The 22698-nt window shown below is 49.4% G+C and overlaps 1 protein-coding gene across 1 annotated transcript in view; it reads left to right on the forward strand.

Moving 5' to 3' along the window:
- CNGB3 (cyclic nucleotide gated channel subunit beta 3) overlaps positions 1-22698 on the forward strand; it is a 966824-nt gene that overhangs the window by 529273 nt on the left and 414853 nt on the right. The window contains exon 8 of the mRNA XM_085604101.1: positions 842-892. Within this exon, the coding sequence (XP_085460227.1) occupies positions 842-892 (51 nt within the window). The remainder of the gene's footprint in view (positions 1-841; positions 893-22698) is intronic.

Here is a 22698-nt window from a genome sequence, read left to right on the forward strand (position 1 = left end):
TCAGGACCATATTCAGCAAGGCTCTCTCTCGTCACAGTTTTCTACTCGAGGCCAGGCTCTACATGTCGGCCATCTTTACTTAGGCCACAATAGGCCACAATAGACCATCTTAATTAAAAGAGACAAAAACAACGTTACCACAGCATAGTGATTGAACAGTGTTAACCCCACTAATACCCTTATGTGTATGTAATTATCTAGCTCTTGCAACATAGAAAAGCATTAATTCGAAAAGCGTTTTGTGCTTAAAAATAAACAGCACACAGCAATCTTTAAACATGTAAACACGCACATTATTATTAAACAGCACACTTATGCGTTCCCACGTGTAATTCTCTCTTGTTAAAACAAACGAGTTGATTAGTATAAACACTTACACAAGACAAATAATTAATAATTAATAATTAATAAATTAATATAACAAATAGACATGCCAGAGCTTCAAAACCCAGTTAATTTTCAAACTGAAAACTCTGCTCTAGTACTGTCTCCTTTCTGTAGAGGGTGGTATTGATTGTGCCTCATGGATAAACACTTTTACATCAAGAAAGTCAACTTCTTTTTCACTTATATGTGAGGTGAATTTGAGGTTATATTGCTTAATCCAGCCTGTGGTGCAGGTGTGGCAAATTCATGTTCCTCCCAGTTGAACTTGTATGATTAATTGTATGATTAATTTCTAGCTCGAGAATGATGCACATCTTTTCTGAATGGTTAAAAAAGAGCTGGCACACATGCTGTTAATTTGTTATGTATAACCTGTCTGACTTGTTTGCCTCTTGCTCAAATTCAGAATGAAATCTAATTTCTCTTACCTCTATTTTGATATCGTTTTCTTTAGACTGACAGAAAAGAAATGAAGAAAAACTATCGGAGCTCTGCAAAGTGTCAGGTTGGTATGTCTAAATTCTAGGTTCTCTATGTCTGATGGCTTTCTGGCTCTGCATTCTTGTCCCATTCTGTGGCAGCATACAGGCACACATGTGCAGAAGGGAGTTGTGCACACATTTTTCAAGAAATCACACTGTATGCAGCACATGCACTAACTCAGTAGCTCTATGAACTAGTGCAGTGGTTCTTAACCTGTGGTCCAAGGATCCATGTGTGTCCGCAAAGCAGGGGCGGTTCCTCCATTAGAGCTGAAGGGCGTCGCCACACTGCTTTCTCACAGTGCGAGAAGTAGAAACCTAAAATGGTATTTTAAATACCATTTTAGGTTTCTGCTTCTCTCGCTGAGAGAAAGCAGAAGGCAGGGTATGCCTCGTTGGGGGTGGGCGCGTCATGGAGGAGTGGTTTGCCCAATGTTGTGGGCCCTGACTGTTTGGTTGGCCCTCTGGGGCCGACCAAACCAGTCATGCGCACTCTGAATTTTCTCCATGTAGGCTGGGTGCTGTCCCCACCAATCACAACGCTGCCATTGCAGCATTGTGATTGGCTTAGGGGAGGGGAGGGAGGCTGCCTGCTTCCTGTTCAGCAGGAAAACGGGACCAAGCCAGGAGAAGCAGCATTGCGGGTGCTGGGAAGGTACGTTTTTTAAATTTTAATTAAACACCCCCCTGCCTCATCCAACACGTGCAACACCCCCACCTGCGTGCGGCTACTTGTTTAAGTGACCTAGAGGTTTAGCACTCTGTAGAGTCACATAAAAACATATAATGATACATAGAATTCCTTGTGCGTCATCGGTGTGTCCACCACATGCTCCAGTTGAGAGCGGGGTGTACGCTGAGCACCCCTGGAAGAGACTATGATGGCGCAGCCTGCTCTCCTCAAGGAATCCTACACAGATAGTGCTCTAATGGATGGGAGAGCCAGGGTTTGAAGTTAATTTCATACACATCCCTTACATCCGGCAGTGCTCTCCTGACAGCCATTGTGAAGGCCTGGCACAGCACGCCCTCCTCCCACCTGCCCACATAAACACACTCGGCGTGCCATTCAGGCAGCCTGGCGGTCTGTTTCTCAGTTGTTTGAACAGAGGGCGCATAAGGTGCTCTTTGCTAATGCACACTCGTGTGTCTTGGAACATGTGGGGGTCGGCTGTCTCTTCTCACACAGGATGGAGTGGGCAGTTTCTGTTTGAAGTCCAGTGCGTGTTACCCATGTGGTTCCTAGTGTAACAGCTTCTTGTCGTGAACCCGCCTCAGAGAGTGAAGACAGAGCCGCTATATTTTTATTCAGCAACACATGGGCACCACAGATTGTAGAGACCGCATTGTTTGTACTGCCTTAAACCCTGCCTCCTGGCTGATATGAGCAGACGTAGCAAGCTTTCTCTGGAGCCCTGAGAAGGCTGCCTTCCGCTCTGTTTGCTATGTAAAGTGCCTCTAACTGACTCACCCACTGAAGGTGCCCTGGCATCTCTAACCCAGATTTGTGAGCAGGGGGCCTTAAAAACACAGAGGTCATCAATTGGGGTATTCCTCAACTTTGCTGTCGACCTCTAATGGTGCCCCTGTGTTTGCCAAGCGGTGCCAACTGTCTCACAGGTGTTAGATGATGTCAGCAGCAATGAGCGTGTGATGCACAGCCATTGCCATCCCTCAATTCCTGCACGAAGGCGCATATGGTCACATAAGTGTTTAAAGCGGGTGTGAGCCCAACTTGTGTTGCACCCCTAAGTATACTATTAAATTAATGGCTTTTCCATGCCAGCAGTGTTTTCTGCCATTGAATGGATATTGATAATGTAAAGTGTGGCTTTTGTTCAGTAGGAAGGTTTTATTATTTGTCAGGGAGGAATTCTTGCACTGAAAGCAAATCTTCTTCAGCCACTTAACAGCAGAATACTTTTGCTTTAAAGTGCACCATTTGCCAATTTTTTTCCAATTTTCTTTTGGAAGGAGGACTCAACGTGTACCCCATTTTTATTAGATTTGCTTGCTGCTTAAAAGTCATGCCCAACTTTTATGCCTCACTGCTTTCAAATGTCACCCGCTGCCAATGCCGCAAAGCCTACTAAGTGGGTATACGATTGCTTAGAAAATGAAATAACATTAACTGATAACGTTTATATGAATAAAAAAGCAAAATGTACAATTGAAAATTTTAAAACATTCTGTAAATGTGGAGAACTTTTAAATTGCAGGCTAAAAATTGACTAAGTATCTTCTGATTTGTGGGAGTAGTGCAAGTGCATTGAACATGGTATAGTATAGATGATGAGTGACCTCAATAAAATTTAGAAATGCTCCAACCTTCCTTTTAAAATATTGATTCTTTAAATATTTTTCAGTGAATTAACTAAAATATTTCATGTTTGATGAATGCTTGTTTCTGGAATTTTTCGGTATTGTTTTGCCGTTCAAATAATCGAAAATGCCTATACCAGATTCCCTGGTTTCTATTAACGACTCAGTGGGTGTCTCCAGATTCCAATAATGATTCTGTGGGGTTTACCAGGTTCCAGTAATGATTAGGTTGAGGTTCACAGAAATCAAAATGTTAAGAAGCACTGACCTAGTGCATACTTTCTGGGCATCACAGCTTGGAAACGCAGAGCGGCAATCACCACTGCATGCTCCTGAGCTCTGCTGTCTCAGCTTACATGCTGCTTTGCTGAGCTGGGCATATTTATGAGACCGGTTGCATTGTTTTTGCACCACGCCACATGGTGCAAGAGCAACGCTACTCAAAAATGAGATTTATGAAGCCACGCGTGGCCTGAGTGGCTTCATAAATCTCAAGTAAAGCAACACAGCGAAATCACTGTGTTGCTTAACTCAGTGCCCGGGAGGCGTTCCATGGATATTCCCACAGAACATCCATGGATTTTGATGCGTTCCCTGATTTACCAGAAGTTGTAGTCCTGGGAATGCATCAAAAACCTATGCCTCCCTAGGTGAGGCATAACAAGGAGAAATATGTTTATTTCTCCATTTTCTTCCTCTTTCTATGTGTGCTGCATTTTGCAGCATGCATAGAAAGAGACAAATGCCTCATAGGATTGACAACCTTGTACCATGGTGCTAGGGTGCCTGAATTGGGGCTGAGCAGGCAAAATGGCACCAGTGCAGGTAAAAAAGCAGGAATACACTATATTCTTTTAAATATGATGCATTCCTGCCCTCTCCCTTGCTGCGCTGCACTGCATGAAAATCTCATGTATGTGCCCCTCCGTGTTTAGATTATAAAGGGCTCAATGGATTTTAAAGCTAGGGGCATGGATGTGCAGTCCAAGAATGGGCTCGCGATACACCCTGGGTGCATTAGAATAAAAGCACTGCCGCGTGTAGATAGCAGAATTGCTTATGGGAGCAGGAACGTAGAGATCAAGCTTATGTTTATGCAACAAGATATTGTTAAGACGAAGACTAATTTGAAAACACTTAAATACAGTTAAAGGGCCTCATCTTCCACAGACCCGGCCATAGTCACTGCCATAAACGGGGTGTCTCAGAACACAAAGCTTACACTCTGTTTTGGCTTGATTCATAAAGAGTGTTTTGAAGGTCAGAAATATATTTGTTTTTTTATTATTTGAATACATTTTTGACTTAAGGGGAGTCACAAAAATCCATAAATATGCATATAAATGTACACAAATAACACGCTTCCATGCGTTCTCCTCCCCCTCCATAGTTACATTTGGGAATGGGGAGTTCTATGTAAGTATAATATAAATGTTTTTTTTCTCCACTTGAAACACCCACATGAAACGTAATAGTTTAAGACAGACTCACCGTCGCCCAAAGATACTTACTCCTGTCCTTTCTTCACATATATATTCAAATGTTTCCAGTCTCAGTTTTGCATACACAAAAGGGTCTGTCTTTGTAGGTTCTGTGAACGTTTTATATCATCACCAATTGACATTTCCCCTAGGTATGGTACCAGAATATGTTGGCCTAAATATCCTCTGAAAAAATATTGTTCTGAACATCGTTTACAGGAATATTGCTCCCCAAGAGTTTTAAAAAAAGAGAATCTACAACCAAGGGAAAAATATTATTGTAGACAATATTTAGGCAGCAAAATTTATGGCAGACAGTATTTTTGTTATGGATATTCTGACATACATACACTCATTTGCCTAACCTGCAATTTTTCCATTGACAGCCCATAAGGTTTTGACTGCAGGAAATCTACCATACTGGTGACTGCCCTGTGTTGGAAGTGGAGATTTTGGTCAGCACAATTCCCAAAAAACGTTTTCTGAACCAGAAGTTACTTAACTCTTCCATTACTTCTGGTAGAGTTCCCCGGGCCTGGAAATGCGCCCAGGTCAGAGCTCTTTTAAAAAAACCTAATCTGGACCGTTCTAACCTGGCAAATTATCGCCCCATCTCTCTCCTCCCATGGCTGAGCAAATTGATTGAACGTCATATCAATTCTACTCTAGTCAATTACTTTGAAGCCAATAATTTACTCCACGCCTCCCAAACAGGTTTCCGTCCCCACTTAGGCACCGAGACGGCCCTGCTTGCTGTTACGGAAGAAGCCAGAAGACTTCTAGATCAGGGTGGCTCAGCAGCTATTCTTCTACTTGACCTCTGTGCCGCCTTCGACACTGTCAACCATAACATCCTACTCGAACGGCTGACTAACATGGGGATAGGAAAGACGGCATTCACCTGGATTCAGTCCTTTCTAAAGGATCGCTTCTACCAAGTATTTGAGGGGACATCCATGTCCAAGCAGTGGCCTCTTAACCGCGGGGTCCCGCAGGGATCCTCATTGAGCCCCACCCTTTTTAATTCTTACATGGCCCCACTAGCCGAGATAGTGCTTCCCTTCGGCATCAAAATAATCACCTACGCAGACGACACCCAACTGGTGGTGGCACTTAACCACCCGGAGGGTTCATCTGACGTCCTAGGCCTCTGCCTAGAGGCAGTCGCCCAATGGATGCCCACTCTCACCTCAAATTAAATGGGGAAAAGTCTGAACTTATGTTCCTAGGAAAGACCCCCTCGCCCTCCTCTTCTTTCGTCTGGCCACCCTGTCTTGCACCTATGACCACTCCTAAGCAACAAATTAAAAGTCTCGGCATATGGCTTGACAGCTCCCTCTGTTTTAATCCTCAGACCATGAAGCTTTCGGCCACATGTTTTGGACTGTTACGAATGCTCAGGAAAATCCTCCCCCTTGTCCCTTTCCAAGCCAGGAGAATCATGGTCCAAGCCTTGATTCTGTCCCGTTTGGATTATGGGAATGCACTTTACCTGGGCGCTCCTCAGTCCACCTTAAATAGGCTGCAGGTGATCCAAAACTGCGCTGCGCGTCACCTGGCACAGATTCCCCGAAGACAGTCAGCTAAGCCTGCCTTAATAAACCTACACTGGCTGCCCATCCGTGCCAGGATCCAGTTCAAAGCCATGTGCTTAGCGCACAAAGCCATCTGGAAACACGGCTCCCATATTATTCAATCCTTGGTTGTGCCCTACCAACCTACCAGGACGCTTTGTTCCAGTTCCCCTTTCCTTGCCACGCTTCCAAAAGTCCAAAGAGCTGGGTGGGGCGGACGCTCCTTCACTCTGAATGCCTCTAACCTCTGGAACACCCTCCCACTCACGCTCCGGAGTGAACCCAACATCTCACTCTTCCGTAAACACCTCAAGACCCACCTTTTTCTATCAGCATTTCAGTGATACTCCTTCTTTTTGCACTCTCCGTGTCCACAAGCGCTAGGAGGCCTCCGGGTAGCTACGCGCTATACAAATACAATTTTATTCATTCATTCAGAAGTTAGGGATTTGGAACTTCCACTTTTTATGCACCTACATTGAATTATGGTGCAATAAACGTTTGTGAATTAAGCTCTATGTCCTTAGCCTGTTCATGAAACTTTGGTTTGGTAAAAGATTATGTGGTACTTTTTAGCAAAGTCCTCTTTGTGCACCAAATTACTTTGCACCAACTCTTCAGTGAATCTGAAAGTTTACATCCTAAAATACTTATGACCTGATTACCACCGTAGTAGTGGTGGTGGTCTGACACCTGCAGCACTGCGGGCGCACCTGTATTATTAAAACTGCAGTGGTCGAACAGCCATGAGACTGCCGCGAACCACCACGAGACCGCCACAACCGCCAGGATACCATGTTCCCTGGCAGTACCGTAGCAGTCTGAGGGCAGCAATATGCTTGGTGGTGCCGTGAGGCAGCTCCAAGCAACTATTGACTTTCCTCACTCCCAGTGGTGCCATGGAAGTTATTCCTCTATGTTACTGCTGGTGGTGAGGAAAGAAAGGGAGGGCCTTCAGGGCTCCCTCTTTCCCCCTATGAACGCGGGTGCATGCAGGGGGATTACAGTCTATGCCGTACTGGAATGCGCTGTGGCTGCCCACACTCTTCCTTTCTAAGGCTCTCCTGTGAGCCTTTAAAAGGCAGCACCATGGGCCATCTGCCGCAGTACCGTCTGCCGGATTTTAACTTGTAATCTGGTGGGCAGTGTGTGGACAGTTTTGATGTTCTCGGAGCGGGGCGTCAGCATAGCATCCCGCTCCAGGACCGCCAAAGTCATAATCAGGCCCTTAGACGGCCATATTTCAAAGTTTGCAATGGCGTCACACAATTTTGCACTAATGTGTAATTGTTCACCAAACCTTGTCCTGTGTTAATAGTGAAACACACCAGCTAACACCATGCACTCAAACCAGATGTCAGTGCAAAATTGCCAAGCACCAGTGAAAAATTAGCACGCACTAGTGTAGTAAAAAATGTTTTCCCCCAAGTTTGTATGTTTTACATAAGTGGGTCCCCCAAGTTGTTTTAGTACACATTGATAGTTTTAGAACTTAGACTCAATCTTAGGGGCCCATTAAGATGGCGGGGCGATCCACCCGCCATCCTTGCCTGAATGCCCCCCCGCCATATTAGTATGGCTGGGGTGCCCGCGGCGGATGGAAAGACCGTACGCCGCTTTTCCGCTGGTCGCCTCGTCGACCGGGCGGACAAAGGACATGACATGGTGGTGGTGTCTGCAAGACACCGCCATCCATATCATGATGAGTGCAGAGATGAGCCTTTCCATGGCAGCGTTGCCACCATGGAAAGGCATGCGCTTTGGGGGTGTTGGGGGTGGGGGGTGCACTGGGGGTACCACCCCCTACATTGGCAAGGACAAGGTGCCAGGCACCTTGTGCATGCCAATGCACAATGTGCATTCCCAGCATTGTGGCGGGCGGTGCTGTGTACTTCGCCCGCCACAATGTTGGGAATGGAGGATGCCACCGCCACGGTGGCGGTGGCATCCTAATTGCAGGTGCGGGACTGCCGCACCCCTGGCGGACTGTCCGCCATCGTAATAGTCCTCCTCAAAGTTGGCAAATAACTCAGCTACAAATCCAGAAAATATTATTTATTTAGAGATTTGCAACGAACGGTGTGTCCTCAGATAGTACAAGCATGATGATCATTCCATGCACTTTCCAAAATGGCTGTCTACATAATTAAATGCAAATTGCCTCTTTATTCATTCACTCCCTGAGCACTGCTTATCAGATTGGAAAGCTAATGGAACAGCAGTTAAGCCTGGCTATTAACAGTTTATGACCAATTATAATTTTAATGCTAAACAAGAAATTCTGTGCCACATAGGATGGATGTAAATATTCCACCATTCTGAAGGCACAGCAGCAATTTGGGCCAGAATGTCGTAAGCATTTTTCAGTAAAATATCACAGTAACACCCATACACAGACAACAACTTACCTTTTCTCAAAGTCATTTTAGCTATTCCATATACAACATCTATTGGAGGGCTGCTTTTTAAGAGGCTCTCCTTTCTGTTCTGCAAAATAGCAATTCTGTGGATGCTGTTCCACAGAAGCCTTTTTCCCAGAGCTACAAAAATATATTGTCTGGCCAGAAATTGAATCAGTCCTAAATATCGATGCGTGGGACTAATTTTCAATGCATGAGCCGAATTCTTTAAAAAAATGTTTTATTATTCACATGTTTACACCTACCACTTTAGTACGTTTACTCATTTATTTAATTCACAAAATTCCCCAGAATGTCAGGAAAGCAAAGACAATTGGTATTTTTAAAACATACACCCGTTTCTCCTTTCCTCCGCTTGCACACTGTTCACAGGCGTACAACCCAGAGGTTCAAGGTTAGAGGAGATGTGCATTTATATATTTTTCTCTCGTTTTTTTATTTTATTTCCGCCATTCCTTCCCGTAAATATGGAAGAGTTTGAGGCACCCTCCCACAACAAACTTACATCTTTTCCTGTAGTAACTTTAAGTATGCCGTTAGTATGGAAATGTCATAGAAAAAATTTCATGAATACCAACAAAATACCAATGCTGTAGACCAGTAGCAGCTGGTGACATTTGAAAGTGGTGAGACGTAAAACAATTGTTGTACTTCACTGTGGCCAGCGAGTGCTACGAGCGAGCCTGACCCACCTACGGGGGGGTTCCCCCCCTGAGAAATGTTTGAAAAAAGAGTAGGCAAATGGTGTATTCAAGCAAATTTGAGAGTGTGACACTATCCTGGAAGTGCTGCAGGCTGTGCTCAAAATAGTTAGTAAATTAGCAAGGATATAAGGTGCCGGTGGGTCATCCAGTCACTTTATGTCTATCAGGAGTTAGGGGGCATAGTACCCCCAGGGGCACCCCGCTTTCCCCCCTCCCCCAAATTAGGTTACCCAAAGAAGACACAAGAAACAGTTGTAACTGGGTAACAAATGCTGCAGGATTTATTACATAATTCCAGGATATGTAATAGGTGGGTTATCTTACGGGCGATCCAAGGGCAGGCGGCCATCTACTTCACCTGCCCCGCCTGATGAGCCGGGCAGCACGGGAACGACCCGCAAGTGCTGCCCCCCAAGTGATTCTTTTTTCGATCACGTGCCGTTGAGATTCTACTCACACACCCCCTCTCGGGGCGGAGCGTCGCATAGCAAGCCCCCGGTTGTTCAGGCCCACAACCGCCCACAGGCCTAGCGGGGCGCCGACCGGCTTCCGGGACCTCTCTGGAGGCTCCTCGTTTTGGCTCAGGCACCACGTGGTGCCGCGCAGAGGTACCCTTTGTACCGGCCTGCTTCCAGATCGCCCTGTAACTCCGCCTGCAACGAAAAGAAAAACATTAAAACGTTCAGCCAAAAAACCCACCCCACCACACCACGCCGGGTAAGCGGTAGGGAGGGTAAAAAGGCGAGGTGGGCGACAAAGAGGTCGCCAGTGAGGGTGGGGGAAGGCTAAATAGCCTTCCCCTCACACCTGGGCCCGGAAGTGACGCGCCTTTCGCGTCACTTCCGGCCCCCGACACGGAGGGGGGCACAATCAGGATCCCTGCCCCCGCCCCCCCCGAAGGAGGGAGTGGGGAGGGGTGACCGGGGCCCCGGGGCCACTAAGGCGCCGACCGCCGAGTGGCCCCCTGCGGGGGCCGCGGTCAGCGGCATAGTACCCCCAGGGGCACCCCGCTTTCCCCCCTCCCCCAAATTAGGTTACCCAAAGAAGACACAAGAAACAGTTGTAACTGGGTAACAAATGCTGCAGGATTTATTACATAATTCCAGGATATGTAATAGGTGGGTTATCTTACGGGCGATCCAAGGGCAGGCGGCCATCTACTTCACCTGCCCCGCCTGATGAGCCGGGCAGCACGGGAACGACCCGCAAGTGCTGCCCCCCAAGTGATTCTTTTTTCGATCACGTGCCGTTGAGATTCTACTCACACCCCCCCTCTCGGGGCGGAGCGTCGCATAGCAAGCCCCCGGTTGTTCAGGCCCACAACCGCCCACAGGCCTAGCGGGGCGCCGACCGGCTTCCGGGACCTCTCTGGAGGCTCCTCGTTTTGGCTCAGGCACCACGTGGTGCCGCGCAGAGGTACCCTTTGTACCGGCCTGCTTCCAGATCGCCCTGTAACTCCGCCACAGCCCTGGAGGCGGCTAACCGTCGCAGCCAGGGCCCCCCACCAACCTAGCTCTTTACCTGCACCCTCTATTCACCAATGCTTCGCTTAAATCCAATAAAACAGATCCATGCCTCTTTGGGAGAGGTGTACTCCATCCAAGTCGAAGTACCCCTTTACATTCCCCCGGATCATCTCATGGCGAATAAAGCCCAAACCCCTTTGGGCGGGACTCAAACCCTGTGAGATCCCTTATAACCACAGGCCCAAGACATACCAGTGAGCTATAGCTCCTGGATTGTAGATGGCCCCATCTATGTCCCCAATCCCTAGACGCTATCCCAATCGGATGGGGTCTGTTGAAATAGAGGGGCCTGTGAAGATGTGCGATAACTATTCGCCCCCCAGCGGGAAGGTTACACCTATTCACAATCCTGGGCCTGCCCGCTTTGACTATTATGACGAGAAGGGTTACTTAACATTTGTACAGTCCCCTCAGATAGTTAACCTGTGGCACAGGAGTGCACCTCACTGCCAGCGCGTGACCATGGGCAAGGGGCGACTCTTGCCCCTGCCCACCATCCCTTATACCTTATAGGAATTATGCCCCTACGGATCCCTCAGTGATGATCCCATAGGCATACCAGCTTCGGGAATCTGTTTGGCTTAAGCGTTGCGCGCTGTCATAATGTCCCCTTGTATTTGCCCCGCTGACACCCCAGATATTGGGACAGCAGCACCAGTCTCCTGCAGCTGCCGTACGCGACCAGTGATTCCGGTGGGGGGTGCCACCAACCGCAATGGTCCTCCAAGCATTACGGAAAGCCCCTTTTACCTGGGCCTCTCTTCAATTGATGGGGATTACACCCAGCTGAAGGCCAGAGGCCCGCCTAAGGAGCCTATTCACTTGTTTTGCTACCCGGCTCCCTTGTGGGAGGGCCACAGAGTTAGGGCAACGCGTGTGCTCCCAGGGCACGGAGCTGCTGGAAAGCAGATATCTGATACTCACACGCTGGTATCTTATCTGTTGCTAAATGCCCTACTGCAGGAAGTTTCCCAAGAACCGTAGACTTCGCGGTCCCACCTAACTTGATCCCATCACCTGGGGGGAACCCAGTGGTGGCAGGACCTGCATGGTAACTCCATCCCGGCGTAGCTATCGCTTATTTGTGCCGCCGAAGCAGGCAATACCCCCTTAGTCTCAAGTTCTACCCCTGGAGGATAACCTTGGGAGCAGACAAGTCTGTGGGAACCAACCGGAGACTTTGGTGCAAATACCGGCCCTATTCTGAACGTAGCGAGTGCTGCACGGTCAATAATGCCCTGATGCCCTGGGGCTCTACGTGGTCTTTACCAAACTTTGAACGACCGCACACTTGCTATATAACAACCATACCACCCACCAGCCGGGTGGAAGGTCTTCATTGCGCAACCCGAAATCTGTCTTTGGTTGCAGGGGAATGCCCCCCAAAGTACATCTGGACCTATTCCTATATGGTTCCTTCAGCTAATCCTCCTGCAGGCCTAACTCTTGGTTATGGAGCCCAGCTCAGTGTTCTGCAGGCCAAACGGCTTAACCATGAACTATCGGTCGATTTGAGACAGAGGAAAACCACGGGTTGCAATCCGCTCGCGAGCGGCGCACCCGCAACCACTTGGACAATCACGCCGGTAACCTTGCCGTGATTAGGCCCTAGTGATGCGCTATGTGGTGACCACTTATTCTTTGCCGCTATGCCAGTGCGTCCCCGAATTCAATGGGATTGGGGCGCTGAGCTGCACCCATATCTACACCATCTAGTGGCTCAATCCAGACTTCCTTTAGCCTTAGATAATAACTACCATTCTATCTCGGTTGCGTTGCCCGCCCGACTAGGCACCCACCCGGGTGTCTAGGTTACAGTTAGATATGTGTGAGTTCCCCATATCAGTGACCGTTGAAGGCGGCCCACATAAGCAACCCGAACTCTGTCTATGGTTGCAATGGAATATGTGTCTGCATTATAGGAAATCAGCAATACATGCTGCATATTTATCTAGCGTGAACTCGACCCGAAGGTATCAGAGCAAAGACTTGTGAACGATGCCTGCACTTTTATCAAGTATCTGCCTTATAGCAAGCCAGCACATGCCTGTTGCATATTGTATAGCGCGAACTCGCCGCCAAAGGTATTGCACCGCTTCACATGAGCACTGTATTTACGTTACACGTACAGGCACGGGGAGCGTGAGAAATTCGTACCACAGAACACGAAACCCATTCCAGGTCACGCGAACACCGCACCCGATTAACCCTTGCGGTGCGTGGAGGGATTAGTAAACCCGTAATCGCATGCTGTGAACAGTGCATGTACTGGTATCATGTATCTGCCTTATCGGAAGCCAGCAATTACATGGTGCATATTTATATAGTGCGAACTCGACCGGAAGGCATTTGGAGCACTTTACATGAGCACCGTATTTACAATACATCTTTACGCAAGGGGTGCTTAAGAAATTCGTACCATATTACCCGCTCCCCAACCGGATCACGCGAGCACCGCACCAGATTTTCATTGAGGTGCCGGGGGTTTATTAATGCCCATAATCGCGTATGTGAACAATGCACGCACTTGTGTCATTTAACTGCCCTATAGGAAATCAGCAATACATGTTGCAGAATTATATAGCGCGAACTCGACCTGAAGGTGTCGGAGCGCTTTACCTGAGCACCTTATTTACATTACACATTCAAGCGCGGGGGGCTTACCAGATTCGTGTCATACTAAACGATCCCCGAGCCAGGTCCATTACGCCTGCCGCACGCAGCCCACTGCATGCCCCCCCCCCACCCTCGACGGCAGCGTAGCCGACTGGAGGGGGGGCGATAACCTTAACCTTAACCAGGGAGAGCCACAGGGGTTGCACTTACCGCGATCAGCGGGGACCCAGGCAGCTCCCAGCCTTGCAGTGCTGGTGCCTTGGGGCTGTGAACCCACACTAGTCTCCTACCGGCTCCCACGGCACAGGGTATGCGGCTTCAAGCCGGCCGCACCCCCGTTAATTTACTTCGCTCGCGAGGGCGACCGCCATTGTGAAGTATGCCCCGCGGGCGATCACTAACCTGTGTGCTCTACCGGACCAAACGAAAGGTACGCCAACCGATACAGAATCAATGTAACCTGAACCTGTAACTTTGCGAGCAAGCGTCCCAAGGCAAAGGACCCACGCACGCTCATGCCCGCTCCCACCGTGCGCCGGGTGCGCGGGTTATTGGCTGTCCGCTCCCATACCAACTAACGTGCACGAGGTCCACCGCCAGCAAGCAATCTAGTCCCATTCCCTCATTCAAAACCGGCGATAAACACATCACAGGCAACGTGGGGAGAGCCCACCTAGTGTTCCAATTGTGCATGTTTCAACAGCGCAAAGGTATCGGTAATTTGCCCCCTGCGCCACTTACACCCTTGTCCTGTCGCCAGCGGGTTCCGTCGGTCAACCGGACACCAAGCACGATCTAGGAGAGAGAATTGAAAGGTGAGCGCAATTGCACAAGGTATAGGAGGCGCTCGACCAGGTTCTGTCAAGCATGTGACGTAATGTCCCGGGGACCAAATACGCCTTGTATGACAATGGCTATTTTGTACTTTTGCCCCCGCATCTTGGGGTCACTTGTATCATTGTCAGGGCCAAGCACCATTCAAGTGTTATTTATTTAATGTAGATTTATATAGCGCTAAGGTATTAGAGCGCTTTACATGAGCACCGCTTACATTCAGGCACGGGGGGATTAAGTGATTCGCCCGGAATCCCAGGATGTGGCGTCGACCCCGAGACTCGAACCTTGCTTCCCTGCCCCTAAGTTGGAAATCTCTGCATATCTTCTTTATCCTGCGCGACTCGACCCGAAGGTATTGGAGCGTGAAGCACCGCATTTACATACATATTTAGGCACGGGGGCGTTAAGATTAAGTGATGTGCCCCGAATCACAGAATGCGGCCCCGAGACTCGAAACACCAACCAGATTGAGATTGATGACCTGAGCCTCGGTGCTTGTATACGTTTCGCTCTTTATGCATATATCCCGTAGCACCGTATTTACATACACATTGAGGCACGGAGTGATTAAGTGATTAGCCCCGAATCACAGAATGTGGACGCGACCTCGCGGCTCGCCCCTGGTTAAGTACCCTGTATCGTTGTCAGGGCCAAGGGCCATTCGCTATTCAAATCACAACCCAACTATAGTTGTACATCGCGAAGGTCTGAAAGCGCTGTACCCGAGCACCGATGTAAACCGACAAACGCATTTGCTCCCTACGAGTGGAATCAGGGAGGCCTATCGACTCGCGATGCGGACGCGGCTCCGAAGCTCTAAGACCTCGCACCCCCAGAGTCAGTGCGGCGGGGGTGAGGAGATGCCACGACAGGCGGACAAGGCCCCGTACAGGAGGACACACCATGGGACAGGGATGCTCCCACCGCTCCCGTCCATACGCCCGGCCTCAGAAACCGGCACCGCTCCCCACTCTCCCTTGGGCCATATCCGTTCGCTGGGGATGAAGGTGTCTGCCGAACCAGATTCGGACCTTGAAGCCATGAGGCGTGGTTCATGTCTCGATTATGCTTTTATGCATATTTTATGAATCGTCTCCGCATTCAATATAAAAGACAATACCGACTCTCGCACCCTGGTCCCCCGCTCCGAGGTTGCTTGTTTCTTGTTGGGCACGGGGAGATTAAGTGAATTGCCCCGAATCACGGGATGTTTTGCCGACGCCGAGGCTCGAACCTGGTTCCTATTTACAATGTCGGCAGCTCTGGCCGTTCCGCCACAACTTCTTTTCTCACGCTGATATTGGTGAAAAGACACCGTTTTAAAGATTAGGGTCCCGCACAGGAGGACACACCATGGGACTGGGATGCTCCCACCGCTCCCGTCCATTCTCCGAGCCTCAGTGAACTGGCACCGCTCCTAGCGGACCTTGAGGACATGAGCCTCGGTTCATGTATAGGTTACGCCTTTACGCGTATTGTAGATAGCGCGAGCTCGACCCGAAGGCATTGAAAATATTTGCCGAGTTTTATATAGCGCGAACTTGACCCGAAACCAATTAAGTATTACAGCGCCATACATAGCCCCCGTTCCGTTACATGAGGACCCACAGTCACGTTTTGTAAGGCACGGGGAGATCAAGTGTTTTGCCCCGAATCACAGGAAGTTCATCGGCATTACCGAGACTCGAACCTAGTTCCCGAGGTCCGAGGTCGAGCGCCCTGGCCGTTAGGCCACCTCATCGTAGCGAACGCTCTACATAGAACCATAATTAAATTCATGTTTACGTACATATAATTAGGCACGGGGAATTGAGTGAATTAGTGATTAAGTGACTCACAGAATGTGGACGCGACCTCGCGTCTCGCCCCCTCTGCATTACTGCACCAGAGGCGGCGCGCAGCCGACGGACCACAACCCTTTCCCCTTTGTTTCCGGCAATACAGTCGTCGGTATCGCGAGCCTCAACAGCTCATTGGACGCCACCCCCCCCGGTGGGCGGCGACGCCCTCGCGAGGGCAGCCCTGCACTACTCGCCCCGTTTCCCCCAATGCAACGAAATGACGCGGCCCGAGGCCCGCCCCAGGCTCTTCAACGCCCGGGAGCAGGCAGGCTGCAGGGCACAACCATCGACACAAAGGGGACGGGGCCGCAGCTCAATGGCATCAGCCATGCGCGGCCCGCACTCCCCAACTTCCGCAACGGTCACCTTTGCCCCAAGCTTTGAAAATCACACGCATGGCCGGGCATTCGGGAGTCGGTGATGCGAGAAGTTCCGCCCAGGGACATTTTAAGGATTTTGGGGGCCCTGGGCCAAGCATATTTTGGGGGCCCCTGTTAGGAACAGTTTTGAATTCATGATCCAATTTCAGCTTTTCATGCCCTCTTTGGCTGGATCATTGAAAATGCACATGCGCACTCGTCCAAATTCTAATGATATTTACATTTAATATTCAGGGATAGTTATGTGCATGGGCGTAGGAAGTGGACTTCCGCCCGCTCCTTTGCCCAGCCTGGGACCCCGGCTGAGCTGCACCGCCCATCAAACTTTTACTGTCTCTACCTGCCCCCAGGTGTTTGCACAAGCACCAGTATCTGCCCCCACACCTGAGGGAAACATGCCGATCAACCCGAGGCACGAAGGGCATGAACAATCAGGCCAACAGGGCTCCACCCGGGGCATACATATGGCCCCTAGGGCACAAAATCGGCGACGTCTAACCTGCAAATCGAAATCCCTTAATTAAAATACACCAAGAACAGCATCCTGGCTACCTCCCCTGGGCACTATCCTAAACCGGTTTCTTATTCAGTCGTAGCAATAGAAGCTTTAATTATGAAAGAACCTTTGAAACTATTTGCGGCGAAACCTCAGCTGAAATGCTGCTTCGTGAAACTCAATGTCCTCCCATGCCAACAAATCGATCTCACTTTACAGTTCCCTGCTGTGTCTAGCTGTCCTATGGTAGGGCCAGGAAGCATATTGAAATGAATACGGCAAAGAAAATCAGCACACAAGAAACTGGTATAACCGGGATCGTTATAAACATATCTCAGCTGTTATGAGACAACTTACTTCCCTTGTAGCCTTTGCCTGCCACCTGCTGGCCATTCAAATTAATTTATGTGCTTTCCTTATTCATTTAGGCGAAGGCACATACCGGGGGATCCCGAAAGAGCCACCGCTCACATAGTCACAACTGCCATAGACTGATTCCGTCACCAAGTGTACCAAGACCCGCCTGCTCAAATCCGACATTCTTCTATAATGCGACGAAGGAACACAGGCCCGGGCCTGTAACCCAAGGCAACGGCGCTAATTACCACCAACCAGACTGCCCAGGAAAGCTGGTCTTCCTCTCTGCCCATCGGCCTCGTTCTGACCGGTTCCTGTCCTGATCCATGCCAGGAGCCTGCGCACCCGACAGACTGCGGGCCCCGACTCCCGCTCAATTTGTCCCCCCGCGGATACAAAATTGGAGGCCCAGCACCCGGGCCTAGATATGAACACCGTGGCCAGTGGCAACATCAGGTCACCGAGGAACGCAAAACTCACCGCAAAACGACGATCGACAGACAACGAGCCAACCAGTTGAAATCGTGTCCAGCAGGGGGGACAATGGACGACCTCCCGAGACGGCGTGTCCGGCGCAAAAGGCGAGGTGGGCGACAAAGAGGTCGCCAGTGAGGGTGGGGGAAGGCTAAATAGCCTTCCCCTCACACCTGGGCCCGGAAGTGACGCGCCTTTCGCGTCACTTCCGGCCCCCGACACGGAGGGGGGCACAATCAGGATCCCTGCCCCCGCCCCCCCCCCCAAGGAGGGAGTGGGGAGGGGTGACCGGGGCCCCGGGGCCACTAAGGCGCCGACCGCCGAGTGGCCCCCTGCGGGGGCCGCGGTCAGCGGCAGAGCTGAGCCCAAGGGCATAGACAGGGCACCCCGAGCCAGCAGCCTCTGTCTGAAATGGAGCACTGGGTGCGAGTACTCACTGCAGGCTCCCTTCCCTTTCAAATATTGGAATGAATGTTTTACCCCTCGAATACAGAGGCAATTGTTTGCAGGTGTGAGTTTAAACAAATGGCCAAACTCCAGCACAGACTAACGGGACATTTAAAGAAGAACCGCTATTTTTAATATGCTTACTAATGAAGTCCCACTGGGTTACTCTTCCCCTCGCCTGGCAACAAGTCATGCACAAACACATCCGAGGCGCACACCCATCAGAGGCCGGCACCTCCAGCACGACCCTGCAGGCACACTATTGGTGGCTGAGGTGTGGGTGTCAGAGGGGATTTTCAGTACTGGCTGCGGGAAAGTCGGAGACCTGTCCTGGCTCAGCTCAGAGCTTTCACCCTGCAGGCAGCCCCTCCCTGCTGCACCCCAGAGACACTGCTCACCGCAGCAGCCCATGCCATGCTGCACCCCACTTCTGCTTACCTATCCAAACCTGAGCGAGGCAGGCGAGAGCCAGGAGCAAGGGCGCAGACGAGGCCATGGTGACCCGGGGAAGATGGGAGGTGGCTCCCGGCCCGAGGTTCTGGGCAGAGGGGACGGTGGAGTCAAAGGGAGCTGGAGGCACCGGGGTTCAGGGTAACAGTTAAGGGCAAGCTATGAGGAATGGCGACAATCTGAGTGATATGGCCCTAGGATGTATTCATTCATTTCTACAAAACAAGTACTGTTTAAAGATTATGCTCTGATGAAGACAAGGGTCTGAAAACAAGGATTGTTTGAGCGCTATAGCAAACAACATAAAAGACACAGGCAAAAAACAAAAGGGGTGACAGTCCGAGTACAAGGAACACTGTACTAGTTATGTAAGGGAGCAAAAACACACAGGAACAATGAGCACACGTAGGTTAAATTAAAGGCAACAAAAAGAGAACACCTACTGATGATGCACACACCTTAGACGTTCCACCTTCCAATGTTAATAAATGTGCACCACTGATGTGGGTGAAAAGAGTGCTACGATTTACGCGCAATAAAATGATTCATTTTGTAACGTATGGTATTTAATAGGTTACGATATGATTTCATTTGATTTAAGGACATTTCTTCTTTTCATTTTGATATTCCTGGCTTGAGAGAGAGAAAGTTGTTTAATTATCTTACTGTAGAGGACACGTGGTAAATCTACACAAGGCTCCCTGTGGAGGGATATGTCTTTCTTAATAAAAATGTGTGAAGATCCGTCTTCGAGCTGCTGACGGGGAGATAAAAGTAGCGCCCACTCATGGGAAATAAACCTAGCGCCCACCCACGTGCAGTAGATGAAATATCATGGCCCATTTGGAGGCCCCCGCGAAGGTGGGAGCCACAGCAACAACACCGTGGTGGGTGTCACTGTAGGTGAGTGAAAACCGAGGCAGAGCCAGGTGAAGTTCAGGGCACAGGCCCGTGTCCTCGGACTTATCTCTGAAGAGAAAGCAGAAAGAATGTGCTCCCTGTATGTCAGCCTCCCGGGGGACCATCAGCTGGTGCTTCCACTGCTTCTCTAAACATAGCAACGGGTGCAAAGTAACTTGTTTTTAGATAGCGCGTGCTTCCAGATACGGCAGCCTTACGGTGCTGTGCATTATTTACTGTTGCCCAAGTCATTCCTTATTCCAACTCCTAAGGCTGAAAGGCTGCCTCAACACTGTTTCCGTTAGTGTTTTGCTTCTTTGAATAAACTTTTCCAGAGGCACACAGCCACACGGAGACCCTCATTTAGAGCACCTTGTAATGTGTGTTGTTGTAAATGCAGTATTCCCCCTGGTGCTGAATCGGGTTCCCCAAAGTGCGTAATAACATGGTTAGCTATCAGCATTCAAGCTATTCAGGCTGCATCAGAAAATTGGAAGGGAATCTGCCTTTTCTACAGGAGTGTGCCAGGTGTGCTTGGTTTGAAGGAACATCTCAGATGGGGCTGTCAGACGTGTGCCAGATGTACCTATTCAGAAGACAGTCTTACACGTCCGATTTGTAGGAGTCTGGCTGCCAGACTGGCATATTCTTCCCAAAATAAAAGTGCATTTTCACAATTCTATAATGTATAAAATGTTTGTTTTTAGGCAACGTGCCACTTGTCTCCATTCTGAAACGTCACCAGATGTGTGTTCTGCGGAGTCTGCCAGATTTGTCTGCACGCGTCAAGCAGATGTGCATTGATGGACCTTTTCTGTGGGAGCCTGTCGATTGTAAATTTTCTTAAAGACTATGTCCGACTTGCTCATCCGCAGGAACCTGTCAACACATTTTCTTCACTCGTATGTGTCTGTCGTAAAGCAAGTAGCGTGTCGGATCTACTGGAGACACTGCCACATCCAAGTCTGTTTAAGACTAGAGGCTAGCTATCAGTGGGTCTGCAGCGCCCTTCTCTTTGCCGTATGCAGTTTCCGAGGTATCAGAGAGCCAATAGGGTAAACTTAGCTGCAAGTCACCGATGCCATACACCGCTTCCTTCCTGACATGCAGCCTGCAGGCCTCAGAGGAAATGAGGGAGGCGCACTCCCAAACCTTCCTTTTCGAGAACTGCAATTGCACAATTACGGCAAGCAGGGATGCTAGACTCGTCCACAATTGTTGCTTATGGAAACTTCTGCGATAAACGACATTTCCTCTCTACTGTCCAGAGAATCATGGGTTCTGCCGTATTCTGTAGTTTACTACCCCCCACCCTGCTCCTCCCCCACCCTGCTCCACCGCCCGCAGCACTCCCATCCGGAGGCGCTACTGCTATAGCTGTAAGATTCAGTCTTCGCTCCTACCTCGAACCCCAGTGGAGCAGGTGGGGGGGAGAAGCGGGCAGGGGGAATCGGGTAAAAAAAAACACTCAACTCCGGCCCGCCCAGCTCGCCATCTGCCGCAGCCTCTCCTGCGTCCTCTTCCTTCTTTGGGGAAATAGGAAGCAAGAAGTGTGAGGGCTCCCACGCTCCCCACAGCAAATCACAATGCTGCAATGCAGCATTGTGATTGGTCTAAGTTCCGTGGCACGGCGCTCAGCCAGGGCCTGGAGGGGTGGTCTTGTTCTCCATGCAGGCTGCAATGCAGCATTGTCATTGGTCTAAGTGCCGTGGCACGGCGCTCAGCCAGGGGCTGGAGGGGTGGTCTTGTTCTCCATGCAGGCTGTAATGCAGCCTGCATGGAGAACATGGGAAGGGCACATAACTGTTTTGGGCAGCCCTAGAGGGCCGACCAACCAGTCATTGCGCTCTTAGGAGGGTTGTATCCTCCTCCCCTGCTCTTCAGCCCCGCCCCCTCAAGCCAGCTGCCACAGCAGGAGGACACAATGAAAAGATAATATTTCGTTATTATCATTTCATTGTTTCCTTTCTTTTGCTGCATAAAGGCAGAGGGGCGATGCTACTCCGCATTAGAGAAACAGCTGCCACTGGTAAGATTAATCTGCGATCATAACTACCTGCAGCTCTAATTCAGTAAAAGATGATCTATTTTTAGCTGTTGCAGTAGGTATTTTTGGGCTCCTACATGAAACATAATTGCACAGAAAGTCCGGTAAGTGGAACTCATGTGAGTAATTTATGCATACTTAAACTGCAACTGTTCCCAAAAAGTAGATGGAGTAATGCAAAGGGACCTCAATCACAGTAGCAAATTGAGAGAGTGAAAAGGCAGGCCGATAAGTTTCTACTTCCATGAGTAAGGAAACTTCTACAAGCAAGAAGGATATTTTACATCATGCACAAGGTATACATCTGTGGAAACAAATGTTTGTCCATCACTGTCTGAGGTCCCAGTGGTCCTGCAAGCTTCGGTTTTTTAAAATGCCAGGTTCTTGCATAGTTACTTTTTATCTAATAACCAATACTATTTGCAGCAGGAGTTTGAAAAATGTTTGTAGGCATGAAAAGGTGAAAACAAAGCAACACGATCCTCTAGGACCATCAAGGAGCCATGAAATGTGGTTTCAGCATTACCTTAAGTGGTTACTGGCTCAATCTATTCCCATTGCAGCAGCCGTGTTGCACTCAGTCACATGACTAACTTGACACGCGCTGCTGATCACTTTCAGTCTCTGGGCCTGACTCCAGCCTGGCGGCAGTTGGAACATGGCCTTCTTTGGTTTGGTGAATCTGCACACAATGCTACATGCAATTCGACCAATCAGAAGTCCAGAATGTGCCAGACCAGGAGGACCTAAAAAAACAGCTGCTGTGCTGGGTCTTGGAGATTTATTCACTCAGAAAGATGTAAGACCACCATAATATTTTTTTAAACAACATTTCTTAGAGAAACTATTCCAAAGGTACAGCCATGATGGGCCCCCTAGTGGCTGAGGTATGATATTAAACTGTGCTATGCAGGAAATGGCACTCTGTTTGGTAGGAAACTAAAGGGATCAAATTGA

Source organism: Triturus cristatus, chromosome 5_1, assembly GCF_964204655.1.
Source record: "Triturus cristatus chromosome 5_1, aTriCri1.1, whole genome shotgun sequence".
NCBI classification, from domain to species: Eukaryota; Metazoa; Chordata; class Amphibia; order Caudata; family Salamandridae; genus Triturus; species Triturus cristatus.